The following is a 13,759-nucleotide window of genomic DNA, read 5'->3' as shown; positions in this document are numbered from 1 at the left end:
TGCCAACAGGCTGGTGGGCAGGCCTACGGCTCCCAGTCAGAAATGGGGGGGGGGGGGGTACCAAAAGCCACGGGGGAAAAGTGAACTAATCTGCACCCACGTGGCCTCCGAAGAGCCCATCCCATGACCCCCCTCACCTGGCACGACTTGAGATTCATTTCATTTCAGGCGGGGGACGGATCTGGGACACAGCCCAAAGTGGTGCTTTCTGAAACCGGAGCACTTTCTGCCTCGCTGGAGAGTCTGTCCCAGCTGGCGACGCACACACGTGCACACGCCAACTCTAGAATGCTCGGTTCTGATCCCACGGCTCCCACAAACAGAACCACAAACCCTTTTAAGACTGGGCTGGAAGGCCTGGGTGTCATTTATTGACGGCAATTTACACACATTCGCTTTCTTCCCAAGGTCGCCTCCTCCAAAGCGCAGGCACAGGGCCCTCGAGAAGGGCAGTCTCTGGACGAGGGAGCCAGGAGCACAGGATGCACGTCTTTGGCAGGCACGTTCGGCCCCCGGCAGGATGCAATCCTTCAAGCTGGAATCCGTCGGGTGTCCTGAGACACCGAGGTGGGGGGTGGACAGGAAGCCTTCGGCCGGACTCACATCTCAGTCCAGGCCCGCTCGCTCGCTGTCCAAGCCCATCCCGGTTGCAGGACCCTGGGGGGGGGTGGAAGGGGGGGGGGCAGCGAATCAGGCCCCCCCACCGTCACAGGGGCAGATTCTTCAAGCTGTTCACACCTGCTTCCGCCGGCCCCACAGTTCGAGAGCATCAGCCTTACGGCAAGAGACAGATTCCTTCCTCTCTGACCCTCCCTGGCGCCTCTTCAGCCGGGCCTGGGTCGGAACCGCCGGAAAACACGGAGACCCGTGCCGTGCACGACAGCCCTTTCTTCTGCCCCGGGCTGCGTAGGCACTTGGCAATCTGGGGGAAGGAGGTGGCTCAGAAAGTGGGTGGAAATGGGAAGAATGAGAAAGCTTCGTCTGCTAATTAGAGATCTGAAGTGATTCCACTTTATTTCCTTCACTTTAAGCCAATCATGAAATTTCACAGTGATTTCTGGGGCAGGGGCAGAAGGACGGCGGTGTTCAGAATCCTCGGGGCTGTGGCCCAGGCGGCCCGAGGAGGCGCGGGCCGGGCAGGCCTCACTGGGGCAGCTGCAGGAGCACGGACTGCCCGGCCGGCAGGTAGGTGATGTTCCGGGAGCGCGAGAGCTGGTAGGCGATGTCCTCCGCGGCCTCGAGCTTGCGCAGCTCGATGAGGCCGTCGCCCGCGGTGGCGAGCGAGTTGGCGATCAGCTCGGCTGCCTTGGAGTCGCCCTCGGCAGAGATGATGGCCGCCTTCTTCTGCTGCTCAGCCTAAGAGAGTGGGGGGGAACCAGGATCACACTTGAGGGTGCTGAACGGCGGGCAGCAGCCTCAGAAGGACTCGGCGAGGCACCCTCACCGGCTCCTGAAGGAACTCTGGGAATCTCCCTCCTCCTCCTCCTCCTCCTCCTCCTCCCCCTCCAGGTGGGGTCAACAGGCACGTGCACCCAGTCCTCCGCTTTCCTGCAATGCAGCGCCACCTCTCATGGTTGCAGGGCTCTCTTGCTGTTGGCTGCGCAAGTATCTGTCTTATTTCAAAATTCTCATTAACGTCAATGGCAATCCAGTCCGGCCACCTTACTCTGAGCCAGGAGGATCCAAGCCGCGGAAGACGGGAGGGAGAAAAAAAAGGCAGAACCCACCCTCAGGCTCACCTTTCCCTCCAGCCCCAAGTCGAAGGGACTTTCATCAAACAAATGAGACCCGTTTGATGAAAACAGGACAGCTGGGGAGGAGCAGCACGTATGCGTGACGGGCCCTAGAGTCGCCCCTGAGCTAAGCTGGATCCTGACCGGGAGCCCAGGCAACAACCAACTGAATGCGATCTCCGAGGCTCTCCCCACCCGTTATTAGCAGGGTGACATCGATCAGCGGGGCACAACCTGTCCGAGGTCACGGGAGGCGGGTACCGTGTCAGCAAACGTTAAATGAGCACCTAATATTTCCAGGCATGGTCTTAGGCGTGTTCTAGGCTCTGGAGATCAGTGGGTGGGGGGCGGGCAACAAAGTTCCCGTCCACGTGGAGTTTACACTCTCTAAAATTAAACGCTGGCCACCAATACATCTCTCTACCTTGATTCAAAGGACGAAGGGTTCTTGGATTAGGACTAACCCAAGAAAAACCAGCAGTGGCGGGGGGGAAGCAACAGCAAGAAATAAATACACGTCTGCAAAGACCAGAAGACCAGGCTGCTAGGCAACTATCTCCTGTCCCACCATATTCTGCCACATCTGGATGGACTTAGGGCTGGAAAAAAACTTCAGTGACGATAGTGCATCTGGCCCAACATTTGATCCTTTTCGCTGTCAGCTTTCACTTGTGTAACCACGGTTAAAAACGACTTCTCGGTGAAGCTGAAAATATTCCAGGAGAAAACATTTTTATTGGGAGGAGGAGTGTTTTTGATCTTAGGGGAAGTGGAAGAAAAATTACCCTTCGGTGACTTCGGAACCTAAGTTCACATATCCCTGACTAGCCCCCAAAGACTCTGGAACCAATCGTAGGAGTGCGGTTCCTTCAATCCCCTTCCGAGGATCCCGGAAAAAGAGATGACAGATGATGAGTTTCCAGGCCACCCAGCAAACGGGGAGGCTGAGCACAGGAGAAAGGGGAGAGAGGCCCCTGCCATCTGGTTGAACACTCACCTTCTCCACCACAAATCTGGCCCTCTCCGCTTCCTGCTGGGCCACCTGTTTGGCCTCTACTGCTTCTGTGAACTCCTTCCCGAAGGTCAGATGCGTCTAAGGGGACAGAGGGAGCACGAGATGAGGCGGTGGGATTGTTCAGGCAGCGCTGCTGCGGGGCCCCCGTGGCCGCTGGAAGGAAGGGGCCAGGAATGGCTCTGGCAGCTGGAGGCCTCTGTGAGGCCAGAACGCCCTTCCACCTCCACATCCGGGTCTAAACCGAGGGCACACCCCAGAAGCCTCGGCTGCCTCGACGGCTCCCGCACATCATTCTGTCGCCCTCGGCGAGGAGATCTGAAGCAGACAACCACCCGTGGGCACCAGAAGGCACCTACTCAAGTGCCCACCTCCCAAGGGGAGGAGGCTGCGGGTTCTAGGACCCCCGTCCTCCGACTAGGGCCCATCCTTTGATGGCCTGTTGGAAGCCCCCAGAGAGGCCAGATGGAAAACTGAGCCCCTGAGAGTGAAGGAGGCAGCCGGTTCTCAGGGATTCAAGGGCGTGATGCTCTCCGCTTATGGATTAACCATCCCCGTCTTTCGCACGGAAGCCCCACCACCAAACAGGAAGAGGGTGAAAAAGGGTGGAACGCGAATCACTGTATTCCTCATGTGTGAGCGCTTCTGGTAAAGGGTTTAGGAGGGAAGGCAGGTAAAGCTATTGCTTAGGGTGAGGGCTTACAATGGACTACCCACAGACCTTCCCTAAGAACACGTACAACCGAGACTTGGCTGAGGCGACGGTCAGCGATGACGGCAGAAGACAGTGGGAACAGAGCTCAACTCTTAATGCCGAGACTAGAGCGACTTACTTATTATTGAACCCACGTTTTATTAAAAAGGAAGAAATAAAGGGAAGAATGGCACTGGTCTTGCTACCAAATTGTTTGCTTCATCCCCTCCCCCACCCTCCCAACCTCTGCTTTTAAAAAAAGGAGGGGCGCCCGGGGGGCTCGGTCGGTTGAACGTCCGACTTCGGCTCCCGTCATGATCTCACAGTTTGTGAGTTCGAGCCCCGCGTCGGGCTCTGTGGCGACGGCTCGGAGCCTGGAGCCTGCTTCGGAATCTGTGTCTCCTTCTCTCTCTGCCCCTCCCCAACTTGTGCTCTGTCTCTCTCTGTCTCTCAAAAAATAAATGTAAAAAAAAATTTTTTTTTAATTAAAAAAAAAAACAAAAAAAAAACAAGGAAAAGCAGGGGCGCCTGGGTGGCTCAGTCGGTTGAGTGTCCGACTTTGGCTCAGATCACGAACCTGTGGTTCGTGAGTTCGAGCCCCGCATCGGGCTCTGTGCTGGTGGCTCAGAGCCTGGAGCCTGCTTCGGATTCTGTGTCTCCCTCTCTCTCTGTTCCTCCCCAGCTCGCATTCTGTCTGTCTGTCTCTCTCTCTCTCTCAAAAATAAAGAAAGATTAAAAAAAAAAAAATGAGAAAAAAGGGAGAAACATAAGCAGCTCAACACTTCTCCTCGAGAGTAAATCCTAGTCCCGCTGCCTTCCACAACTTCTAACGCTCCTCACTCTTCCAACTCAGCTGTTCTACTCTGCCTGTTCCATTTCTGGACTCGTGTTCAAAGCCCGGGGAAGAAAACGCGGTCCTGAGAAATTTAAAATGAAATGTGTAACTAAGGAATAAAGTTCCTTTCTAAAAGGGCCAGGTGAGGGCAGCAAATCCCCCCCGAAATCTAATTTTCTCCTCACACCTCTTAGATATGGTTTCTTGTGGTCAGCCCGCATTTCCCCCGAATGGAGTATGTGGTTAAAAGTCTAGCAGAACGCCAAGCTTCTCCTTAGGTTTTGACTTAGCACTGCCTCACAGGCGAGGCGTTTAGGTTAACAGTAGGTGGGAGCTGCTGGGGTTAGAGGGGAATGGCTGCAGCCTGGCATCCCGCCAGCAGAGGGAGCCCGCAACGGAGACAGGGGGGAGCGGGGCGCCCCGAGGTCAGTGCTGGGTGTCTGGAGAGCAGGACTGTTTAAACAGCTGCACAGACGCCGAGAGGGAAACGGTGCCTTTCCCTAGCGACGCACAGGAGAACGAACAGGAAACCCTCTACCTCGCCACCCGAACAAATCACTCCCAGTGATTTTTCCCAGGGCATCTAGAAACACGACCCCTTCCCCATCACCCTCCTTGATCTGAAATGCTATCCTGCCTGTATTGCTTTCTGAGTCATGGCATTCGGTGTCATATAAATACACGCACTCTACGGTCCCGAGAGGATAACTTACACCTCAGAGATGTCCCCTGCGCCCCATACCGGGCTTTGGGGAACAGAACCATTCATTCACGCTCTATCCCCTTTCACCGGGGGTTCCCAGAGCCCACCTCACTGAGCTTCAGACCCTAAACGTGAGGACATCCCAAGGGGTCAGGCTGGGAGGTGTGCACTAGGGAGGAAAAACTGTGAGCCTTCTCTAGTCTCGCTAGGCAGCTTCTTCCGGCATCCAACAGGGTTAACAAGACACTACTTCTCAGGGAGCTCTGGGGAACACTCACAGTTTGGAGGAGGTGAAAAATCTAGTGGTTAGGGACCCTACCATCGGGTAGGGCTAGAAGTCAAAAGAAAAATGGGGGGGGGGGAGGGGGGGCGCCTGGGTGGCTGAGCCAGGCGAACGTCCCAACTTCAGCTAAGGTCATGATCTCACGGTTCGTGGGTTCAAGCCCCTCATCGGGCTCTGCGCTGATGGTGCGGAGTCCACTTGGGATTCTCTATCTCCCTGTCTCTCTGTGCCTCCCCGGCATCATGCTCTCTCTCAAAAATAAGTAGGAAAAGGAAAAGGAAAAGGAAAAGGAAAAGGAAAGAAAGAAAAGGAAAGGCAAGGCAAAAAAGAAAAGAAAAGAAAAGAAAAGAAAAGAAAAGAAAAGAAAAGAAAAGAAAAGAAAAAGAAGAAAAAAAAGGAAAAGAAGTATGTGTGTGGCAGAGGGAAAGGAAAACAACTCTCATCTGAAAACAAACCCACGAAGACCGTCTCGCAGTCGAGAAGTTTCCATGTTTTCAAGTCGCCTGTCTGGGCACATGGAAGGCAGGACCTACTAGCGTCCACCCGGAAAGGGGGCCAAGCACCTGAACAAGAACCGCAGCCCCTCCCTCGCAGGCTCCCCCCCCCGCAACAAGCATCTTACCAAGGACACGTCATCCAGGATGAGCCCAAAGGTTGCTGCTCGCTCTGTGAGGTCATCGCTCACCTGCCTGGAGACCAACTCTCTCTGGGTGATCAGTTCCCCGGCATCGAAGCGAGCCTGGTTCCAAGGGAGGGCAGAGGGGGCCCGGTGAGGATGGTGATGAGGAAGCAGAGAGGGCAGGAGGGAAAAGGACGAGCCACATCCCAAGCCTCCCGCCACCACGCTCTTCCTGGCACCTGTCTATCTCTGGGGGACCGCACTCAAGGCTGAGGCCCCGTCACTCACCACCACGGACTTGAGGATCTCCGTCGTGATGGACGGTAGCACCCGTTCATCGTAGTCCTCCCCGATGCTGGTGAAGATGCGGGGAAGCTGGCTGGCGACTGGCCGGAAAAGGATACGCAGGGTGATGTTGACATTCTGTAAATCTTAAGGTAGGGGACAAAGGCCGGAGTTAGCGATCAAAACCACTTCTATGTGACCCCTCCTACCCCAAGGGTGCCACAATTGCTGCGTCAAGTTGCTGATTTTAAGACCCTAGAGGGCAGGGGCCCCTACGCACAGCTTCCTGCTTAGTGAACCCAGCAGAGCCCCGGAGTCAGGAATTCTTAAAGGCTCCTGGGGAGGACAGCTTCTCAGTCTGTCCTGAATGAATGTCCTCTGATATAAGCAATTCCGAGTACGTGCGTGACAGGTACCACGGGACAGTGGAACAGTGCGTGTTTTAATGAAACAGGCCAATGCCAAGAGTTTTAGCGTGAAGCCTTTCCAAGGCCCCACTCAGGAGTCTGCCCTGGAGAGGTTATCTGTGGGCCCAGCGGAGACAGTCCACTCTGGCTGGACCGGCAGTCAGTCCGAAGGCCTGGGCTGCAGTCCCGTCCTGTTTACTAACTGTGTGACCTCAGCCTTAGCCAATCTCAGCTTATCTCCTGGTCTGTAAGAATGGGGGGTGATTTCATCTGCCTTCCAGGAACGCTAGGGGAAAGCGAAGGAGAAATTAGACAGGACAGCGCTGGGTCAAATGCGAACAGATGGAAAGGGTTATCGGACTCATCTGGAACACGCTTCTTGTGACCTGATCCAGGCGAAGGGGGGGGGGGCGGGGAACAGGGGGCACAACATTAATTACAATGTCCCCTGACAGCTCAGGCCTGCCCAAGGCTAAAGCACGGTCAGCTTGCTTGCGGTCATCAATGACACGGACGCACGGGAAAGTTCTGAACCAGCCACCCAGGGAAGCGGGAGATGCACACACTCCTGATTTCTGGAACTTCCTATCAACAGTTCTGAAGACGTCCTTACAACGCGTCCTTACAAACAGGTGCCACACAACAGCGAGCGCAATCCCTAAGAGGTGGGAAGTTGAGAGCTACGCTTTTAAGTTAAAATTTTATGTTTCTCGATTAACCCCACCCTTTGATCTCCCTTTTGTAGGACTCGAGCCAGACCCCGTGGCCACGAGCCACAGGCCAGGTTGCGAAATGCCAAACTGACCTGTCCCCTCCTCTGCCCGACACAGGTCTCTCGCTAAAGTCCCAGCTCAAGCTCAGGTCCTCCGGGGAGCCTGCGCAGCCACCTGTGGGGGCGAGCTGTTTTCTTCTCCGCTCGCCTCCACCCCACCCCACGCCCTTGCCTGCAGGACAAGCCACGCTTACCGTAACTGTCTGTCCACACGTCTACGTCCCTAGCGACACTGAGCTCCCCAGGGGCCCCCGCTTTAGTCACCTCTGAAATCTCCGAACCACCCCCACCCTGCGACCCAGCCTGACACCTGGCACGGTCACCGTAAGCACACATCGGCCAGGGAATGGCACCCAAGGCCTCGCGTGTTCCCCAGATAATAAACCCAGCAGCCACACGACCCTCACCTTTCGCCGTGCAGAAAGATCCCTGCTATTCTGTTTACTGCCTGGGCACCCCTGTGGGTAGGACGGCAGGAGAGCGGTGAGGGCAATTCGTTTGGGGCTCGCTGGGAACCCAGCGGCAGGCCAGACACCAGGAGACCGCCCTCAGGGACCCGGCCCCAGCCCGTGTGAGGCCAGCACTGCTGGAGACAGAGGCCCTGGAGAACAAGGCCAAGGGGAAGCCGGCTGTGAAGGCACAGGGGATGGCTGGAGACCGGCTGACATCGTCACCCTGGGGAACGAGAACTGACCGGAAGGGGTGACTGATGGAACAGAGGCACATCCGGCATGTTCTTTAAGACTGGAGCGCTCCGTGACTCTCGAAGTCTATCTCTGTGGATCTCCCTAAATTTGTACAGCTGTCTGTGCGCTGTACATATTTCTCTGAATCCGTGTTAAAATCTCTCCAGGAGGAATTTACAAAGGAGTTCTCCGGGGAGGTCCGGCCTCTTCTGGATCCTACGGTAACCCTTCCACACGCTACCTCGCGGGACCCACGGGCAAGACTCACTTTTTTTTTTTTTTTATAAATACTCTGCTTAGCATTCTTTTTTTTTTTTTTTAAATTTCTTCTTTTAACATTTTATTTATTTTTGAGACAGGGAGAGACAGAGCATGAACAGGGGAGGGTCAGAGAGAGAGGGAGACACAGAATCTGAAACAGGCTCCAGGCTCTGAGCGGTTGGCAGAGAGCCCGACGCGGGGCTCGAACTCACGGACCGCGAGATCGTGACCTGAGCCGAAGTCGGCCGCGTAACCGACTGAGCCACGCAGGCGCCCCTGAGACTCACCTTTGCTACCAGTGATAACTGGCACGTTACGCGGTCGAGAACGGCAATCAAAGATGATAGGTTTCTGTACCCAAGGGATGAGGAAGTGAGTCCCTTCTCCCACCACAATGTCCTGCACTCCACGGAACCGGTCAAAGATGACAGCTCTGTGCCCAGCGTCCACTAGGAGTGAAGGAGAACAAGACAGAAAAAAAAAATCACTTCGCCTCTTAACCAAAAAGGCTACCTCTGAAAGCTCCTTGGTGCTTTCTTGTTATTTTTTTTTAAGTCTCCCCTCTCCCGGCTCCATCTTGCCACACTTCTGCCTCTAGAGGCTTCCACGCAGCTCCAGAATTCAGCCATCCCTTCCCACCCCACGGTCTTCCCAAGGACTCTGGTAAACAGGATCGATTCCTCAGCATCCTTTCCCTGGAAACTGGCGGCCGCTGTTCCGATTAACCATCCCACCCGCCAACACGTTTCCAGGAAATCACCTCCCCAAACTCCGTTCCCAAACTCACCAAGGTCTTTACCATCCCATCCTGGTTCCAATTTAAGCCAGTGCTCCCAGAAGCTGCACCCTAACCTAGCCACGGACCCCCTAACATTTGGAAGGTCCCACTCTTTCCAAGGGCACGGTTTCTCTCAGGCTTTAAGGATTTCTGGGTTCAGAGAGAAATCAGTGACGGTGATTACTCTCCAGTTGTGCTGCGGACATCAGAGCATAAAGCGGCGCCGTTTAAACCAAGTTAAGCTTTTCTCGTCGGCGGCTCTGTGTCTCTGCCTCAGGAGACTTCAGAGTTGCTCCAAAGATCTTCGCTCTAGACTTATCCTCCTCTTGCTAGATAGTCACGTACGAGGGAGGTCCATCTATCGCCGCTTTCCAATCACGAAAGCTAGAGACTACCGGAGTTGGAGGGAGTCTCAGACATAAACCAGTTTCGTCCTATTGCTTGACCAATGAAGAAGCTGAGGCCTGGGGCGGGAGTTGGCGGGGGAGGGGATGGCTCGCCTAAGGTCGCACAGGAAAGCAGACAAAAAGCCAGCGGGAGCCCCTGTCGCGCTGTTAAAAGCTGGGCGATGCGCCTCAAAAGATATTTTGTCTGGAACGACCCAACTGCAGCAGAGCCAAAGATCCGGCTCCAGACAAGGTCACCGAAGGTCTAAAGCCCTCGCTGGGTTACTTCACACGCGGCCGAGGGATCCAATGAGCTCTCTCCACCGGGTCTCCCGTGAGACCCTGACACTCGGCCAGAGCGTCACTTCAAACCAACAAGAGTAGCTGGAAATGTCCGACCGGCACGTGGTCTGGGAGGCTCTTTGTGAACAAAGGCTCGCAGAGGACCTGCGGCCACGAGGGCAGAGGATCTAGTGACAAGGCAACTGTATGGTGTGGGATGGCAGGTGAGCCCCCCTCGGTCTCACACACGCCGCCACCACAAGTGTGACACGGGCCACGCAGGCCAATGGAAATCCGGCAAAAGGCAGTGCCCCACCATCACCCCTCGGAGCCTCACCATTATACAAGGCAGAGTTCACCACTCCTCCTGCCACGGCTAAGGCCAGGCCGAACTTGCCGATGGACTCAAACACTTTGGCAGCCATGTCGCCTCCTGCTGGACCCCACTCACACCTACAGCGGGGGGCGGGGACAAAACAAAACAGCTTGATCCCGAAATCCGAAATCCGTAAGAGAAAGCCCTCTCTGAGGCACCATATTCACTTCCCAGGCGGGCTCGCTATTTATTTCTCCACTCTTGAGAGCTCAAAATCACGCACTGAAGGCCACCTAATAAATAACTCTACAGCTTGGAGAAGTGTACTATCAATTCTTCTGCTTTAAAATTTTTTCCATCTCTGGGGCGCCTGGGTGGCTCAGGCAGTTAGGCGGCCGACTGTTCAGCTCGGGTCATGATCTCACAGTCCGTGAGTTCGAGCCCCGCGTCGGGCTCTGTGCTGACAGCTCAGAGCCTGGAGCCTGCTTCGGATTCTGTGTCTCCCTCTCTCTCTGTCTTTCCCCCGCTCATGCTCTGTCTCTCTCTGTCTCAGAAATAAAAACATTAAAAAAAATTTTTTAATTTTTTCCATTTCTTGGGAATGCAAGCTGGTGCAGCCACTGTGGAAAACAGTATGGAGGTTCCTCAAAAAACTAAAAATAGAACTACCCTACGACCCAGCAATAGCACTACTAGGTATTTATCCAAGGGATACAGGTGTGCTGTTTCGAAGGGGCACATGCACCCCCATGTTTACAGCAGCACTATTGACAATAGCCAAAGTATGGAAAGAACCCAAATGTCCATCGAGGGATGAATGGATAAAGATGATGTGGTATATATACATACACAATGGAGTATTACTCGGCAATCAAAAAGAATGAAATCTTGCCATTTGCAACTACGTGGATGGAACTGGAGGGTATTATGCTAAGTGAAATTAGTCAGAGAAAGACAATTATCATATGACTTCACTCATATGAGGACTTTAAGAGACAAAACAGATGAACATAAGGGAAGGGAAGCAAAAATAATATAAAAACAGGGAGGGGGACAAAACAGGAGAGACTCAAAAATATGGAAAACAAACTGAGGGTTACGGGAGGGGGTGTGGGAGGCGGGAGGCGCTAAATGGGTAAGGGGCACTAAGGGATCTACTCCTGAAATCATCGTTGCACTATATGCTAACTAATTTGGATGTAAATTTTAAAAAATTAAAAATAAAATTAAAAAATTTTTTTTTTCCATTTGGGGACTGGGGCACTTGATTCAATAATGGGAATGAGACGTGGGCCTGACACCCACGGAGAACTCAGCACCACACTAAACCACCCTCCTATTTCCTGGGCAAGCAAGCCCCAAGACAAAGGCTTGCTTTGTGGTTGGTTCTGTGCAATTCTGGTTTGGAAAAGTAACTCCCAGAATGCGCTACATGGTGATTCCAACAGCAAAAGTAACAGTAACAGCTAGCTTTTATATCAGGAGGCAGTCTTCGAATGGCAATTATTTAATCCTCACACCGACCCCTATGAGGTAGGTTGTTACAGATGAGGAAACTGAGGCACACAGCAAGGTTACAAGAGGAGACTAAGATCACACAGCTCTTTAGTGGTGGAACCAGGATTAGCACCTGGAGGTCTAATTCTGGCAGGCACAGCTTAACACCTCATTGTTAATATGGAAGCGGGAGGTGGGCGACATTCTGGGACCAAGATACCAGAAGAACCAAAGGAGCAAAAACGTTCTCCATAGCTGCATTGCAAGGGAGAACCCTGGAAGAAGTGGGAGGGCGGGGCTGAGGCGGGGTGGGCGGGGCTGAGGCGGGGTGGGCGGGAGCCCGACTGACCTAACTGGAATCTACTCCCGCACTTAATTTTTTTCTTAATTTCTTTTTAATGTTTATTTATTTGAGGGGGAAGCAGAAAGAGAGGAAGGCACAGAATCAAGAGCAGGCTCCAGGCTCTGCGCTGATAGCACAGAGCCCATGTGAGGCTTGAACCCACGAACCCCGAGATCATGACCTGAGCTCAAGTCAGACAACCAACAGACTGAGCCACCCAGGCAGGGCCCTCCCCCACCCCGCACTTAACTTTTTAATGCCCCGCCCCAGCGTCGTCGTCCACTTCAGATTCAAATCCTCCCTCCCGCCCGGCAAGACTCAACTCCCGAATCTTCCTTGATCACTCCCCGCGCATTTCTATTTTCCTTTCCCGAGGCCAAGACACCCAGTCCCGACCTTTCCATTTCTAATACAGCTTCTGGATTGTTCCCCACCCCGCCCCCATACACACCTTCCACACTCGACGCAACCCCCGCTGGTCCCGGGGTCACACCCTCTCCGCTCCAACACGAGGCGGACCCATGCACGCACCCCACCCGCCCAAATTGTGAACGAGAACGCAGCGGGGAGCTGCAGAGACGCCCGGATCGCGGCCGGAGCCGCTCCCCTCCATTCTCACCTGCTTCCACTCTGACCTCCACATGAATTCCCCAGCCACACGTACCACGCATGCGCTGCTCAGCTCTTTCTCTTCCCCGCCCCCCTTCCAAGATCCGGGCCTCCGATTGGTGGGGGGGGAGCGCTGTGTATTCTGGGAAGGGTGGCTTTCGGCCTGACTCCCGGTTCCCCGGCTCTTCCCAAATGAACTACGATTCCCAAAATGCCATTCGGTGTCTGGCCCGCGCTGAAAAGCCTTTCCTCTCTGGTGGTAAACACGGAGGGGTTGTCGCAAAGCCTTTTGGGGGCTGTAGTTTCTTGGGGTTACATGCACGTGCCTGTCTAGAACCGATGCTAGAACCTGCCAGGAGATGGGCCCTAGGGCCCCGGAAAGAGTGGCTGGGCCCGCGGTCGGTGGCAGGGATGGGCTGGGGCAAGTTTACAGCTCGTGAAGGAGGACGGGTGAGCACCTTGGAGAGAGTTGTGGTGAGATAACTGGCGGGCTGAGGGACCTGGAGGGAAGCAAATGGGGCCATCTTTCCGAAGTCCTTCCAGGAAATGCCCTGAGTCGTGGGACGTCAATTGCCAGAACCAGAAAGAACCTTAGAACCATCTGGACTAGAAAACGTGGGCTAGAGACCGGAAGGGATACATTCAGGGTCATGCACTGATTTAGTCAAGGGGCCCGCTTTAGAGTCGGGGCCTCTTGGACACAATACAAACTTATATGGAAAAGTTGCAAGAATAGTACGAAGAACACATAAGTCCTTTATTCAAATTCATCTATTGCTAACATTTTGCTCCATTTGTTTTTATTTGTTCTCTCCCTCTCTCCTCCCGTCTTCTCTCTGTATTTTCTAAGAATAGGGGCCTCCTCTTACATGATTTAAGTAAGTTTATCCTCTGCGTTCCAATTTTATCCATTGACCCGATAATGAACTTTGTAGCAATCTCCACACACACCCACCCCCATACAGGATGCAGTCTAATATTAGGTACGGTATTTATTTCTCATGTCTCTCTCATCTCTTTTAATCTGAAAAGTGTCCTCAGCTTTCCTTGTATTTTATTATGTTAAAACAAACAGAAAGCATATTTCTCATTTTGGGTTTGTCTGCTGTTTTTTTCATGATTAGACTCAGGTTTTGCATTTAAAAAAAAATTTTTTTTTTAACGTTTATTTATTTTTGAGACAGAGAGAGACAGAGCATGAACGGGGGAGGGGCAGATAGAGAGGGAGACACAGAATCGGAAGCAGGCTCCAGGCTCT

At 53.7% G+C, this 13,759-nt stretch overlaps 1 protein-coding gene across 1 annotated transcript; it reads right to left on the bottom strand.

Moving 5' to 3' along the window:
- Positions 1-335: 335 nt before the first annotated feature.
- Positions 336-12,619, bottom strand: PHB (prohibitin). Its single transcript, XM_043584130.1, has 7 exons — positions 12,512-12,619; positions 10,074-10,189; positions 8,578-8,739; positions 6,168-6,310; positions 5,883-5,999; positions 2,731-2,826; positions 336-1,356 (listed from the first exon to the last, which is right to left on the bottom strand). Exons 2-7 carry the CDS (start codon positions 10,159-10,161, stop codon positions 1,144-1,146), a joined length of 819 nt encoding a protein of 272 aa, XP_043440065.1. The 5' UTR covers positions 10,162-10,189; positions 12,512-12,619; the 3' UTR covers positions 336-1,143.
- Between the last annotated feature and the right edge of the window lie 1,140 nt (positions 12,620-13,759).

This window comes from Prionailurus bengalensis, chromosome E1 (assembly GCF_016509475.1).
Source record: "Prionailurus bengalensis isolate Pbe53 chromosome E1, Fcat_Pben_1.1_paternal_pri, whole genome shotgun sequence".
NCBI classification, from domain to species: domain Eukaryota; kingdom Metazoa; phylum Chordata; class Mammalia; order Carnivora; family Felidae; genus Prionailurus; species Prionailurus bengalensis.
Note: the sequence above shows the minus strand (reverse complement) of the source record. Positions and strands in the feature narration are given on the sequence as shown.